The sequence below is a fragment of the Callionymus lyra genome, chromosome 18 (assembly GCF_982586985.1).
Source record: "Callionymus lyra chromosome 18, fCalLyr1.hap1.1, whole genome shotgun sequence".
NCBI classification, from domain to species: domain Eukaryota; kingdom Metazoa; phylum Chordata; class Actinopteri; order Syngnathiformes; family Callionymidae; genus Callionymus; species Callionymus lyra.
In genome coordinates this window covers 13,728,768-13,745,390 of record NC_141835.1, presented here as the reverse complement: position 1 = coordinate 13,745,390, position 16,623 = coordinate 13,728,768, and the positions used below count along the sequence as shown (strand labels likewise).

General features: G+C 36.6%; 1 protein-coding gene across 1 annotated transcript in view; it reads right to left on the bottom strand.

The window, feature by feature from the left end:
• Positions 1–16,623, bottom strand: part of sntg2 (syntrophin, gamma 2) — an 85,568-nt gene that overhangs the window by 44,481 nt on the left and 24,464 nt on the right. Inside the window, exons 2-8 of the mRNA XM_087780275.1 lie at positions 16,266–16,403; positions 14,798–14,854; positions 14,634–14,691; positions 12,841–12,884; positions 12,346–12,387; positions 10,237–10,324; positions 8,752–8,834 (exon numbers count right to left, since the gene is read on the bottom strand). Coding sequence (XP_087636401.1) covers positions 8,752–8,834; positions 10,237–10,324; positions 12,346–12,387; positions 12,841–12,884; positions 14,634–14,691; positions 14,798–14,854; positions 16,266–16,403 — 510 coding nt within the window. The remainder of the gene's footprint in view (positions 1–8,751; positions 8,835–10,236; positions 10,325–12,345; positions 12,388–12,840; positions 12,885–14,633; positions 14,692–14,797; positions 14,855–16,265; positions 16,404–16,623) is intronic.

Here is a 16,623-nt window from a genome sequence, read left to right as displayed (position 1 = left end):
TCATCATTGGAATCCTTTGGGGTTTTTTTTTTCTTTCATCTTTCGAGTCTTATGGTACTGAGAAGCCGCGCAAGGTCAGAGGTTTTAGGTGACCCCGTAATGTATGGAAGTAAATGTGTGCATCAAAATCTGACGTTGGATTTGTAAAACATTTACATGCGCTGTCTATTTTTTTTTTCAATATGTGAAAGTCAGTGGAAAAATCCACCTGAAAAAAATTGAACAATAATAATAATAATAAAATAATAATAATAATAAGATTAAACTAATTAGAAACAACTTTACATAAAAATTCAGGGTTAAAGGTTAAGTTTAAGAAATCAGACAAGTAATATCCAATAACCCGGTAATACTTTTACAATAGTTTTGTAGATCACATTTTTACTGTCGTGTTTTTAAACGTCTTAATCTTGTTTGACCCTGTTGTACAATGAGTTTTGTTTTGAGACCTTATTTTTAATCTTACTGTCTCGCCTTGTACTGGTGTGTTTTTAAATGTCTTAATCTTGTTCTAATGTGTAGCACTTTGACATTTGTGTTCAAATTTAAAGTGCAATATAAATAAAATATATTATTATTATCACTACGTCACATGTCTTTTCGTAAAGACTATTCATGACCCACTGATGAGGAAAAAAAGAAAAAGACTATTAGCTAAAACATGAAACTGCTAGAAATTGATGTGGCGCTATGAGTAGGATGTGCGTTGAAAATCCCGGGTCATCGTCGCTCAACATGACCTGAGATAAGATCATTATCTTAAGGCTTAATATCTTGAACAGAATCCGAAAGGATTTTCAGTTGTTTTTTCAAGAAAGAAGATTTGAATCACCCCTGACCTTAACTTCCTGGAGGACACGGCAGGAAGTTTATTCACACATCAGCGGCTCGGACGCGTATGCACGGAGGGCATCACGGCTTATTTCACTTTTAATAGCATGTCAAACTCAAGCCGGATTTGTCTGAGTCACAGTTCACAGCGAGGCAGATGCTGAGCTCAACACTTTGGCGAGGTCTGTGAATAGTATTTGCTTCCCTTAAGTTAAGATGGTTGAATGGCCTGGATCTATGGTGTGTTTGAGTTTAATGTGCCGCTTACGCCACCCACCGAAAAAGTTGAAGAAAAAGGGGAAACGAGTGAGTCTGTGTGTGCGGAACGGCTGGTTGGTGTCGTCGGTCCAAGTTTCTGATAATGAAACCGGCTTTAATCAGAAAGTTGGACAAGTTTTCTCACCGAGGATATTTGGTTTTCGTTTCCAAAACCTTTAGTTGGTAGAGTTTAGGAGGGGAACATGAGACAAGTACTACTCATGTGCAACAGAACCTGCTCTTCTTTTACAAATTATTTAAAAAAATATGCATTTTAATCCATTTAACTAGTTCATATGTTTATCACAACAAACGTCAACTCCTGGACTTTCACTGGTGAGTTTTTCCACCAGTTCACAAGACAGTTTCTAGGTGGCTTGAGCTTGAAATTGAGACTTCAAGAGACACTTTCTGACTCATTTATACCTTGAAACTCACTCCAAACTTCATCTCACTCCCTCTTAGTGAACTCAGCGCTGTGGCAGGTTGTTGTTGTTTTTTTTAAAGCCGAAATCAAGTCAAGTGAAAACGGGTTTATTCACAAGTTTATATACAGTGGTAGAAGCCGTTCAGTTGGATCCAGAGACAACACAAGGGATACCACAAACACATTTTTTTTAACAAGGGTTAATTCTACTTACTAGTTACAGAGCTACCTCATAAAATGATGACCAAAGCAAAATGTAATTTCTTTCTATTTTAGGAAAACTCGCTCCAAACTTTTCAACTCTCACTTAGTCTCACACCCCCTCTTTAAACTCAGCAGTTTTTGTTTTTTTTTAATGCCTGATTTAAGTAACGTGAAACATAAAATCCTGTCTGCGGCAACAGCCTCGACTATAAAGGGTTTACCAGCATCGTCTTGCAAACTCTTACTCCCTCTCAGTGAATTCATCACTGTACCTAGAAATTTTTAAAATCTATTTTTTAAAAGAGTTTTCAGGTCATGTGAAATTTCAAATACCGTCAATGAAGTTCATCCATCCATCCATTAGCCATCTATCATCCATCTTTTATCCATCTATCCAACGCCTTCTATCGATCCATCCATTTTACTATCAATCTATTCACCTATCCATCCATCTATCGATCCATCCATCCATCTTTCCATCCATCCATCGATCGATCAATCATCCTTCTATCCATCTATCTATCTATCTATCTATCTATCGATCCATCCATCATCCATCCATCCTTCCATCTATCGATCATCCTTCTATTCATCTATTCACCTATCCATCCATCTATCTATCGATCCATCCATCCATCTTACCATCCATCCATCCATCCATCCATCGATCATCCTTCCATCTATCTATCTATCTATCTATCGATCCATCCATCATCCATCCATCCATCCTTCCATCTATCGATCGATCATCCTTCTATCCATCTATCTATCTATCTATCCATCCATCCTTCCATCTATCGATCATCCTTCTATTCATCTATTCACCTATCCATCCATCCATCTATCTATCGATCCATCCATCTTACTATCCATCTATTCACCTATCCATCTATTGATCCATCCATCCATCTATTCATCTTACCATCCATCCATCCATCCTTCTATCCATCTATTCACCTTACCATCCATCTATCCATCCTTCTATCCATCTATTCATCTTACCATCCATCCTTCTATCCATCTTACCATCCCTCTATTCATCTATCGTCCATCCATCCATCCGCAACTGGTTCAAATGATTTATAACAAGATTAAAGTCATAAGAAAGTCATTTGTAGCAAGAAAGTTGTACAATAATCGCACGGATATCCATCCATCCATCCATCCATCCCTCCCCATCTACCTACATAGCAACTACCAACTGGCCGTCTAAGGAAAACACAACCTCTATCTGTCTGTTTAGAAATCATCCAAACTTTCAATTACCGTAATAGTAGTTATACAATTTTTTTTTAAGATTCGAATAGACAACAAGCTTTAGACGTGAAGACCTGATGTATGGTTTCCTTCAGTGTAGTCCGACTCCTCTCCTAACCGACACGTCACTCGTGTCTGTGCTGCAGAGGTTCGCCTCACTGTCCGCGATGGTTCTCCGATACGGGGATGATAGCTTAACATCGGTGGTCGTCAAATGATGACAGAGCCGTCTCCGGCACTTCGTCCAGTTTCCCCCCTCGGGAGCTACCTGTCCTGAACGCTTGCCAGGATTCTTGACGCCAGATCATGTCCTGCCTCGGCGCTGAAGTGACTCGACAGAAGCAATTATGTGCCGGCTCAGCCCGGCTCCCGGTTCCTAAGCTGATGGACATCAAATGGGTTTGAGATAAAAGAATTACTCCACCTAATGGCTTTTATTCTTCCTCACACCCGAAGCTTCTGGAGGGGAAAACTTTAAAGACCAAAGTCAGGCCTGTGAGAACTTTTTCTGGTTCTAACGATGCTGCTCTTCTTCTGTACAGGTTGTGATAAAAGGATGGCCGAGGGCCAAATGTGCCTGGTACAGTGCACTAGAAGAAACATAAAGGAGTCAAAACAAACTCTGATTTACTCCCATAGCCAAAAAAAAGGACGTCAAACTACGTATCACGATACAAGGGCAATGATACGATATTGCGTTACAGTAGTAACGAGTTTATATTTGTAGTATTGTCGTGTACTTGACAGAATTTACAGACCATAAGACTCTTGACGAAGTCGTAACTGCTTTCATTTGTTGAAACCAAAATATGTTTGACTATCAGCTTTAAAAGCTGCTGGGGACGACTGTATCCTCTCGTCCTCAGTCATTGCAGGGATCTCATTGTTCCTACTGACTCCTTCAAGAAACATCTAAAGACACTCTGATTTGTGCAGGCTTTTCCTTGATTTTCTGGAACTCCTGTGTCTTTCTCACTGTTGTCTTGATCTTTTAAGTATATATTTTATTGAGGTCTTTGTGACCCGGGTCTGGAAAACCGCTCTATAAATATTACTTACTTACTTAAGCAGTGAAGGGTGTGGTGACTGCTGCCATCTAATGGCTGGAAGCTTAATTAAAACAAGGAAATGCCATAGATATGTTGATTGTAGTTGAAAAAAAAATATTTAAATATACATACTTGAACTGAAATATGAACCATAAAATAAATAATAAAATATGATTTGAAACTAAAATGATAAAGAAATAAAGTCAAGAGTGTTGTTGAATATAATTTATATTTTTTTGTAAATAAATATATATTTTACCTAACTTTACCTAAGATGATTTTTATATTTTCTTTTCATTCTTTGAGGAAAATGTTATCTTAATTATCTCCTTGTTTGTGCTACATGAAAACACAAATTAGTAATATATCTCTTATCTTAAAGTCATAATGTCAACACGAACAATAATCTACTTTGATTTTGAGACAACCACTGGGCGGTCCATATAAAACGTTTAACACACTTCAAGAGCATACAATCAGAATCAGAATCCCTTTATTGTCCCGCGAGGGGAAATTCGTTTTAATAACAGCAAGAGCAATATACCAGAAAAAATAAAACACCCAGAAATAAAATATTAAAAAGAAAAGAAAAAATCAAAATAGAATAGAAAATAAATCTGCACTATATTATATACACAATCATATTTACAAAAATAACAAGAAAGGTGCAGTTAGATAATTATCTGGCTGTGTTCTTGTTGTGGAGTCTGATGGCAGTAGGGAGGAAGGACCTGCGGTACCTCTCCCTCACACACCGGGGATGGAGCATCCTATCACTGATGGAGCTCCTCAATGCCCTCAGTATGTGCTGGAGAGGGTGAGACAAGTTCCTCCTCATGGAGCCCAGCTTGCTCCGTATCCTCCCTCCAGTCACTTCCTCCACAGGATCCACAACTCTGAGTGACTCATCAAAATGTACTTTTCATTGACGATCTTTAACTAACTTGTTTTAATAACTAAACGTTAGCTTTAGCATTTCAGTCGTATCGACATGTTCTTTGATTCAATTCAACTTTATTCAAACTGTCGAATCCTGACAAAATTATCTCAAGACACTTTAAAGGAGAAAAAGAACGATCTCGGCGACAAAATTATCTCAAGACACTTTAAAGGAGAAAAAGAACGATCTCGGCGAATCAACAATTAGTAAATCCCAATGTGAGGCGGAAACCTGGAGCAGAACCAGACTCACTGTTGGAGCGTGTCCTGCTGTGATTGGTTGGGACGATGGGGAATGTCCTGGGAGGTATCTAGCTTCAAAGCCACTTAAATTTCACTCATTTTCTACTCAACTGTAGGTTACAAGATCTTTTTTGGTCCATATAAAATGAAACGGCGGGTCCAGATTGGCCCCCGGGCCTTGCGCTTGCGCCTCTAAACCGTTTTTATTTCAGCGTCTTCAACTCCGAGGGTAGAAACGAGTGGAACAGAGTCTTCAGGCAAGTCAGACTGTTGCTGCAGAGAAACAAACACCAGTCGGGGCGAGAAGAAGATTTTTCTCGGCTCCGACAGGTCATGTATAATTGACGACTCATGTTTGATCCGTGACACGAGGCCTCTGACGCGTGTGCTGAAGACAGTAGCATGTCTAGTCGCACCAGTCTCGTCAGCTCGTCTGTCACTCACCATTGTTGTGACAGATGTCCGGCGGAGTTTCTAACACGCTCTCCAATCCTTTTTCTATTCCGTCAATCGGTTTTATTCTATTTAATGTTTTTCTTTTGTCAGATCTTCAGGGAACAACAATAGATTTTTTTTTCTAAACGTTAATTTATTCCCGTATTTATTAATGCTCCTTTTGTGTTTGTTTATTCATGATTGAACATGTTTTTTGCAAAGTGATGTTTATTTATTCATTTTCTGATGAATTCATTTTATTAAGAAGCTTTTTTTGTGGGGGGAGGGGTTTTCTGACATCTTCCATTTTATTTATTTATTTGTTTACCCATTTATAAGGATTCCTTTATTGGACAAGATGAAGTTAAAAAAAAAAAAAAAAAAAAAAAAAATTCATGACAAGAAAGCTTCTTGGTAAAATATTTCAATCAGAAAATGAATAAATAAACATCAGTTTCCAAAAATGTGTTCAACTGTGAATAAATAAACACAAAACAGAGCATTAATATGCTTTGGCATATGAAAAATTAGAAATAAAATATACCCTTTACGAAAATAAAAACATAAGATAAAAGATAAAATTGTTTCAAATATTTAAAGAAAAGACATTGTACCAATAAAGATAAAGTGAAATATTTAAACTATATAAATAATGAATAAATAAATGGACACAATTCATAAAAAAAAAGGTTAATGAACACTGATATTTATTTATGAATTATTCATAACTGTTGTTTTTTTCAATCAGGATGAATATTTTTTTCACCTCTATTTGTACAACTTTTATTTTTTTTATCTTTTATTATACTTTTCTTGTGATTTTATTTCTGATTTTTCACGTTTAAAAAGGTTTTCCTGTTTTTTGTTTTCTTTAAATATTCATTTTTTTCTGAGTTAAAAATATACAATTCAGTCTTAGTTATAGGTTTGTATTTTAATATGTATGGAATCTAACTTTTGTTTTACTTTTCTTTTAATTTAAGCAACAAAACTGTATTTATTGACATAGAAATAGAAATTGAAATAGTTATTTTATGGACTTTTTAACATCCATTCCATTAGCTTTAGACTATAAAATATTCTAGTTTGAATCCTGAGCTTTGATAAAAAAAGCAAATGTAATTTTTTTAATGTTTTATTAATGTATTAATTCAAAATGTGTTGTTACATTGTGCTTGAAGTTAAACACGGTCAACATTCTGAGCCACACGTGTCCGGCTCACTCGGATATCAATGAGAAAAACTTCCTGCCAAAATCATCCGACTAAAGATAAAAACTTTTGACAAAAGGAACTTTGTAATCTCGCTGCCGCAGACGTTCGGGTGTCACAAGGAGAAAAACGACAAGAAGTTCCTCAAACTTTACACTGAGGGCAATAAAACAGTGGGAAAGTTCTGACGGCGACAGACGACGAACTGCCGGCGACGGGACACCAAAGAAAGTGCAGCAGGAACGCTGAGCTCGGCATTCTTCTGTCACGCTGCTAATACTTTCAAACACAGTTGATGTAGCAAGAAAACGGAGCTCCTGATCCACATCACAAGAAATTTGACTTGAGTGGTGACACTTGTTTATTCATAGTTCACAGTAGAAGACGGAGAAGTTCATGTAATCCATGATTTATTATTTTCTTTAGGAAAAATAAATACCAGTCAAGTACCTCAAAAAAGCTGAACTATTATTGTTATAAATACAATTAAAATATATAACAATTATGTATAGAAATATTCAGATTATTTAAATTAAATCATTTTATTAAAAATGTACTTCTGTCAATTATATTAGTTATAAATGATCATTTATATCTAAATCTAAATAAATGAATATTAATACAATTTCTGAAATGACTTATTTTGAAAAAACACATTGCTTCTTTATCACAGAGTATTAGGGCCATTGAGTTTTTTTTATTATAAGATTAAAGTTGCACAAAAAAGCCTTTTTTATAAGATTAAAATAAATCGTTTGTTACGTTATTCGACACAACGAAGACTCTTGCTTCATTTGTTCACAGAGTTTGTCATGTCCGTGCTATATTTATACGACATAACTCCGCAATACATTTTTCGTAATACTCTAATCTGATAATGCATGATTTTCGTACGACTTTAATATCATAATTAAAAAAAAATAATTTACAACTTTAATCTCATAATATACGATTTCCGTACGACTTTAATCTCCTAAAAGGATTTTAATATATCTGTGTAGTAAATTATTTTCGTGCGATTAATCTCTTAAGTAAATTATCGTATCGATTTTTGTCCAACTTTAATTACGTCATATGTTTTTCACACATTCAATGAGATAATGGAAACTGCCAGATCTGATTACATTTGGAAACTGGTAACAGTAAATAAGAAAAACCCCAAAGTGTTGTTGGACACGACAAACTCTGACAGCAATGCATTGTTGAGATTTGTCACTGACAAAATGAAGTCAAAGAGAAAATCCCTGCCGTTTTGTGTGGAACCCCTGCTGTCACAGCCTGTCTCCACCTTGTGGGCCTTCTTTAACCCTGTAACTCTGGCTGATAATTCAGCACTGGTGAACAAGATAAAACCATCCTCTTGCTCTTCCGACGTCCTTCTGTGTAGGCTCTTTATTAGTGTTTGATGTAATTGGCCCCTGGGTTACCAAAATAGTAAACCTCTCCCTTTACACAGGGTTTTTTTCCCCAAGCCATTGTGGAGCCTTTACTCAAAAAGTTAGGCTTAGACCCGACTGACCTCAGAAATTTCAGGCCTATTTCTAAGCTTCCATCCTTGTCCAAGTATTTTGTACGACTTAAGTCTTTAAAAAAAAAAGTGATTCAGTACAAGATTAAACTCTGGTAATAAATAAATATTTTTAATTATTCGAGTGGCCGCTGTTGTAATTCCGTATAATTATCAATATTTTTTTCATTTTACATTTTACTTTTTCCTACAAAATTTTTGATATTCTTCAAAAATTGTTAGTTATTTACTCACCTTTTCCTTCTATAACAAATTATTTTATTGCAAATAAATATTTTCTGACTATTAAATGGAGATATTGGATAAATATGTTAGTATAGTTAATGAAGTAAACGCAACAAAAACCGTCAAAGAGTTGAAATCTCTTACTGTGCCATTGCTGTTCAGATGCAGGCCGCTGTCGAAGAGCGGAGACGAGACTCGGCTGTGATCAGAAGACAGGCCTGGAGAACCTGAGAAGGACAAAAAGAGTCACACACTGGTGTGCATGCACTGTGTCGTTCTCTGTCGCAACGTTGTGTTGTCGTCGTTCTGCATCTCAGCCTTGTGCTCGCCACCTTCGTTGAAGTGGACACGGTCAGTAAAGTGTTGCGAAGGAGCCCGAAGGCTGCTCCTGCTGTTCTCTTCACGCTGAATCAAAGTGTCGCCCACAAAAGGTCACGCCCGGAATCCGTCGTTCTCGGGGCCAGACAGACGAACCTGAGCGTCTCGGACTTGGATTCGTCACAGCTTTTCCTTTGTGTGTGAGCGAAGACCTACGATCGGCTGACACGACCCGCGTCGCTACATCTTTAACAAGCAGGAAACCGACTCAAATATGACACAATCATTCAAAACTAACTGTGGTCACTTCACACCTACTGTTCTGGACTTTTTATCGTAAATTGAATTCTCTTAAATATCATAAAATAATTTGCTTTTTTTTTTTTAAAGTCCCTTACCTGCCTTTTTCCAAGCACATTTTGAAGAAAAAAAGTCCTTTAATTTTGGGAAACGATCAGAAGCTCTTTGCCGCCGCCTAGTGGTCAGAATGTGAATGAGCTCTGGTTAATGAAATCACAAGTATTGGCCAGACTGATGCTGTGGAACTGGATTTTTAAAGTATCTAATTGTTAATTTAATGTCTTTTTTTTTAAAACATTTGATGCCTAGAAGTTAAAATGCATAATTTTTTTTAAACATAACTATAAATAATTCCGGATAATTCTGTAATACAATTTAAATGTAAGTTATTAGAAACAAAAAAAAAGATATTAATGTAAAAATAAATGAATAAATAATAATAAAACAACAAGGCTTTTATATATTTTTTGAAATATTGTTTTATATTTCAGATTATTTATGCATTTCTTGGGTTCTTTTATTTTACTTTTTCCTAGTTAGTACTTTTACAATATTATAATTATTATTATTCAAATTTACAGTCATCATTTTTCTCCATTTAAAGTTTATATTATGAAATTAATTGACGGTTGTTTTAACCCCAAACCTTCATAAAGACCATTACGAGTAATAAAAACGGACTAAAAAATACAAATAATCTGACATTATATTTGACATATTTTGGCTAAAACATACCTTTTTTTTCTTTTATAATTGAAATAACATTGTAAAACATTCAATTTTGTGTATTTATCAAGTGGTTAAAATAAAGGCTGCACCGACTAGAGAAGTCACGTCTTCAGCAGCTTCTTCTTTTAGCTCGTCTCGTCATAACTCCCGAGGTCCGTGGGTGTTTCTGTCATCTGTCAGGCCAGCGAGCGTGACAATTTATTACTGTGGAATGAGCCAGGCAGAGACGATTCTTCATCGCTTCCTTTTTTAAATAACTTCCTACTGCAATAACGGACTCACCTAGAGGCAGTTTGAGGAAGGACGGGACCTCGCGGAGGTAGCGGACGGTGATGGTGACCTCCTCGCCGGCGGTCCTCAAGAGGTGAACCTGCAGGAGCAAGAGTTGGAAGTGAAGCGTCTTCTCTTAAAATATCGAGGCGAGATCTCGTGATGACAGGCGGCGGTTAGTGACGGTGTCATCAGGAGCTGAATGTCGGATGATTACGTGACGGCGGAGTGACACGACTGATAGCGAGACTTTAAATACGTCCTGATTTTTTAGAGTGAGGCTCTTCCAGGTGAAGTGGAAGGGGGACTGATTAGAAACGTCATTCAAAACACAAAGAAAAGAAAGGAATGGAGTGGCTGGCGAGATGAATAGAGTTCGGGTCATAGTAGGTGACACAAGTCAAGTGTGTGAAGATGTATAGAAACAAGTTTTTATCCTTTTGAATAACGGTGTATATAAAGGGATGGAAACAGTTCACTCAGGTTCTGACAGAAGTAATGGAAAAACAGACTTGGTCGCCTCAGTACAGGTATTTTCAATAATATTTTTTTTGCCTAAAGTACAAACATTATAGATGCATTTAAAATAAAGTAATGTAGGTGTGTACACATAATTAAGCCCCAAGATAATACTTACAGACCATAACACAAAACTGTACTTTCATCTGTGTTACAGTGGTTCTCGTCATGTCTTTCTGGGCACAGTTTCAGGGTGTCAGCCAATCAAATCAAAGGTCTGAATCATCGGAACTGTTGTGTGTAGTCCCTCAAGGTTCGGTTTTGGGTCCTTTATTATTTTTGCTGTACTTGATACCCATGGGTAAAATCATTCAGAGAGTTCCTCATGTTTCGTACCAGATTTTTGCAGATAATACAAAAACAAACAAAAACTCTGCAACGACAATTCTGACCCGCTCCAGTAAGAGAACTCACATTTCCCCGATACTTAAAACTATGCAAAACTTTATTGGGGCTGCTGTGCTGTCTTGACATTTTTAAGTATTGTTTTAACTCTGTATTGTCTTGATTGTTTAAGTGCTTTGTAACCGTGCACTTTACAAATACCAATTACTTACTTTCTTATTTTTTATTATATTATTCAACAAAATCAAATAATAAATAAATCAAAGTTTTGAGCAGAGTTTAGGCACCCGCATGATTTCAAAAGTATCATTTAAACACACGGTATCAAAAAACCTAAGCCATGTATTTTTATAAAACCTGTTTAAGCAACTCTTACTCTGTAATCATAGCAGTAGGAAACAAGACATTAAACCTTTTAAAAATATACAGACGGGTTTTCGGTTCTTTTGTTACATTTTCCATGATAAATGTGTTTCGTTATTTTTCATATTTGACAGTTTCAGTTTAAATGTAAAATGTATTTTTTCAACATGACAACAGACAAGAATAATCAAATTTGAATAAAGAAGATGATAATCCTAATTAGTGGAGTCACAGTGTACAATCTTTTCTTCACCGAAGCTTCTAACTGTTGTGTAACCGGTTACATGTAATCTTTTAATGCAGTTTCGCTATACAACCACCAGAGGGTTCTACATTTATTTAAACACATCTGAACTAATCCCATTCCAGAAAAGCACTTCTAGTAATTAAAAAAAATATATTTATTTATGTTAAAGCAACACTTTATTTTATTTTTAATTTACAAATATTTTAAATCATGTACAATTAACAAATTGTCGTTCTTGTCGTACCTTTTTAGAATCGTTCATAAAAAGTTTGCGAGTCGTCGCCGTCGAACTTTCAAAACTTTATTGACACAACTCTCCCGTCTGAGACGCACATCACATGAACAAAACTGCTACTTTGGTAACGTGTAGACACAAAGTTCACAACATTTTTTCACACAAAAAAACTCCTGTGTCATGACTCAAACCATTTCCCTTGATTTCCTCTTGACAAATGAGTCATGTACGACACATCACACTTACAAACGCTAGTGTGGCACATGGATTTTTTTCATGATTCCTGAGCTAATGGCTACATTTTACAAGCAAATGTAGAAGTAGACTTAGTACATAAATAAGATTTTAAGGGTTAAATAATGAATAGTTTCAGGCTCGTTTGGTTTGTCACCGATATTCTTCGGATACTCACGACTTCCTCATGCGTGCAACGCTCCACGTTGATCCCGTTGACCTAAAAGAGCCAAAAGAGAGAAAAGAGCCGCAAATAAGAAAGAGAGAAAACATGGCCACGTTCGCTCCCATGACAAATATTTAGTCATTACTCTGCAGCCCGACTTGTCACCATGAGTTACGGCAAATGATTAAAAGTGGCGGCAGCGGCGCCTCCTATCATAATACGCGTCATTATGACTATCGGCATAAATGCGAACACTCCGAGCAGTCCAATAAATCCACTTGACTTTCCTCATCATTTCCAAATCAACCTGCGCGTCTGCCAGACGGATTTAAATTAACTTCTGACGCCGGTTTCGAACCGACATCATCGGAGACTTTTCGGATCCTGATTAACCGCCTAATGAGCAGATTCTTGTAGAATCAAACGACTCGTGATGAAGTGAAATGAAATTACATCACGAGTAAAAAAATAAATAAAGGTGACATTCCGCAGAATCGACCAACTAACCTGCGACACGGCGTCCCCCACAAACAGCTTCCCCGTCTGGTCGGCTGTGGGGCGTCAAGAGTCAGAGGTTAATGAAAACATTTTTGGAAAATAATTGCTCATTTCGTTCGCGATAATGTAGCGGAAATAGCAATCAGCGCCGGGCTCTGAATTATCGCGGGTTAAAATCCTGCTGCTCGGGGAAGACGATACACATGAAAGCGTGAAATTTGAAACTAATCGGGATATAAACTCGTCTGCTGCGGCGAGACCGAGACAATGTGTTTTTCTTTTTTTCTTTCTGGCGAAGATTTGTGGAGCTCCATGAAGACAGCTTGTAATGTCGCTAAAGACGCGAGGATGGAAGAGCGACAGATTACAGAGTCATGAGTCACACAAGTCTGACGAGACGACGGGGCCCGTCGACACAACCGAGGGTTTGTTTTGTTTTAAACCATGATTTTTTTGAGAACGACCTTAGAACAAACGTTTAGTTTTTTTCTCTTCATTTTTAGCACATTTGCAATTTAATCACGAGAAGAAAACTGAAGCAAAATTGTTTCTTGTGAATTAAATCCTTAAACCAGCCACGAAAAAAAAGTGTAAAAGCCAAAAACAAAACCTTTTTTATTTTATTTAACATGAATGTATATTATTTACCCAAAAAAATTGAATTAGCTCTGTAGGAAAAATAATGACATTTTAACTATTTGACACATTTATGTTTGTTATTCAGTTTTGCTTCCAGTTGACAAGTCAATGTCAAGATATTGTATGCTGGATGAAAATAATTGTTAAAAAGTTTTTTATGATTTTTAAAGAGAAAAAAAAAGAATCGACCTTTGTATTATCTCTGGGTCAAGGTGACCCAAATGCCCCAAAAAAGGAAGCCAGTGAGGTTGTTCACCTCTATTCCAGAGGCAACACAAGGGATATCTCAAACACATTTGTTTACAGGCTTTAAGGTCACCTTGAGCCTGAGATAACACAAGTGTCAAAAAGTACACATACAAAATGGTGGCTTTTGAAAAAGCAAAAGTAGACTACTGAAAAAGAAATTCTTTCAGAAAAAACACAAATGATAAAATAAAAAAAACAAGAATTACTATACAGATTTACAAAAACTAATTTTCACTCCTTGAAGCATCTCTGTTTACAGCTGGATTAAAAATAAACTTTCTACTGCCTTAAAAATCAGACGGAAACTAAAGTTTAAATTAAGACTAAGTAAGTATAATTCGTTATTGTAGTCTTGTCTTTGACCCCATTATTCATCCATCTCTTCGTCTTTTTCATTTGTTCCTCACGATTTTTCCTTCCTCTTCTGCCTTTTTATTATATTTGGTCGCTTTCATCCATTTCCTAATCTCCCTCCCTCTTTTTCAATTCATCATCACATCCACTTATTTCCCACTGCACTCGTGTCTTCACCTCCATTACCTCATTGCTCCTTTCATTTTCACTCTGTCCTGTACTTTTTGCACATTTGGAACCAGCTTTAGCGTCCCTGCAGCTGTAACGTAAGCTTACTTGTTCCAGCCCGTGGTGTCAAATCATCCTCATTCGTTTAGTTCTTCATCACTGCCTTCAGTAATTTCGCACACTTGGGTTTAAGTTAGTTCGCGTTTGAATAACGGGATGGATTCATCTTGAATTAAACTTTTTGTGTGTGTGTGTGATGTGTGGACAGATGTGTGAAGAGGTGGCGAGCGAGGATGAATAATGGAGCCCCTTATAATGATATTATTTCACAGGTGAAGGTACTTTATTACTCCATCAACGACCTTCGTCGGGATCAAACAAAACTTTCTTACCGACTTGATCTTTAAAAATCTTTGAAATAACCACGGGAACTTTGTGCTCCACGCCTCCCTGGCAGACAAAAGAGGGGAACAAAGAAAAAAAATGTATATTATTCCTCAGAAAAACAACTCATTTCCACTTGACTTGCTCCGTAATCAAAACAGTATCTGCTTACTTTGATGCTCAGGCCCAGACCTCCAGTCGCTTGTCTCCGGAGAACAACAGTTCTGTGCTTTAGAAAGTGGGAATTTGTTATTGGCAAAAGGCTGTCGTGGCACTTTGCGAAGCATTTTTTCCACGATAAAAAGACCTCAGAAGACAGCGGACGATTGTAAATCTCTGTGTTATAGTTGAAGTCTGTGGATTTAGGGGAGTGCATTGAACTCAAGTAGTACCATTTCAGATGTCAGTAATCATAATTTATGCTTCCAAAACCAGCGTCGTAGCAGCAATTTAAATCTCCCACACGCTTTCTGTAGCTCAGGCGACAACCATTTTAGAACCAATTTCCCTGCTAGCTTGTCGAGCTAGCTTCATGTTATTCACAAGAAAACGTTTATACCCAAAGTAAAGTGAATGGATTAGCATGTAGCACCAAGACCTTGACTGTGGGTCCACACTAGTTACCGTATCATATCATAGTGTAAAAAATTAAATTTTATGTCCATCCAGTAGTTTAACATAGGGGTTCTGAACCTTTTTAGGACCACGGACCAGTTTAATGTGGGCAATACAGTCAAGAACTAACCGTATTATAGAAACATTTTTCCACTAGTTATACAGTAGTATAATAGTTTACAGGTCTATTTTTTTTAGTAAACTTGGCCCTGGTAACAAATGCCTCAAGGACTGGTACCAGGGGTTGTGAACAACTGGTTTAAAATACCACCACACAACGCATATACCCTGTACTTTTTGACAAATACTCTTTTTGATGTCTTGGCCAGCGGAGAAAACCCTGGCAGGAGCCCAGGTATCGAGCAGGTTACCACACAAATTGGTAGATAGAGATCGTTAAACTTAATCCAAACACCCTTTAACACAACATATATTATTTTTAAATGAAATTATTTTTAAAATGCGAAGTAGACTAAAGTAAAGCGACAAATTTTAAGGTGATATGAGAAAAATGACCTTCATTTAAACGGAATCGTCAATACAAATATGGGGAATAATATCCTATGTTGAGAGGTTCTTATGTGCAAAATATAATTGGGTGTAAATAACAATACATAAGGAAATAAACATGAAAATGAAGCTAAATAATGTGTCTCTTCAATCTTATACAACAAGATCAAAAATCCTTACTAAAAGTACTAAGTAAAAAAAAAAGAAGGAAGTTTAGGACGAGTTTCATACTTTTACTATGACCTGAGGATATTACTTATATAAGTAACGTTATAAGTATAGTAATCTATTTAATAAATCTCCAATTAAGCATTCCGATCTCAAATTGAGGACATTTCTACAACACGAAAACTATAATTTTGTTTTGGATATAATGTATTTTGTCATCTTAAAAACATTAACATTACTTTTTCAGGGAAATGAAACAATTGATACGAGATTTAAAGTCATATTCTAAATGAAATCAGTCGAGAGTCTACAAAACGAGTCTATGGAGTCAGTTCAGATTCACTTACATTTACATCACACTGAGTCCCGTCGATGCAAACCACGTCGAGCTTCTGGATGGTGAGCGCTTCTTTGGTGAGTTTCAGGCAGACGTCGTACGTGTTGCTGGTCTCCTCATTGTACAGCAAAGCAATTCCCGTTTTGTTCTGCAGAAATCCGGAGATGAGAAAGTGACTTTCACATTTCAAAAGCTCATCCTTCCTTTTCACCCGACACATTGACATGCAGGTAAATAAAAAAAAATGATGGATGAGTGTTCTCTCCCTCTTTGACTTTGATTCTTCACCTTCTTTGCAAACAATAAAAAATAAATCCTGCGAGCTGTTTTGATGAAATGCCACTTATTTATGAGAAGATTAAGAGACG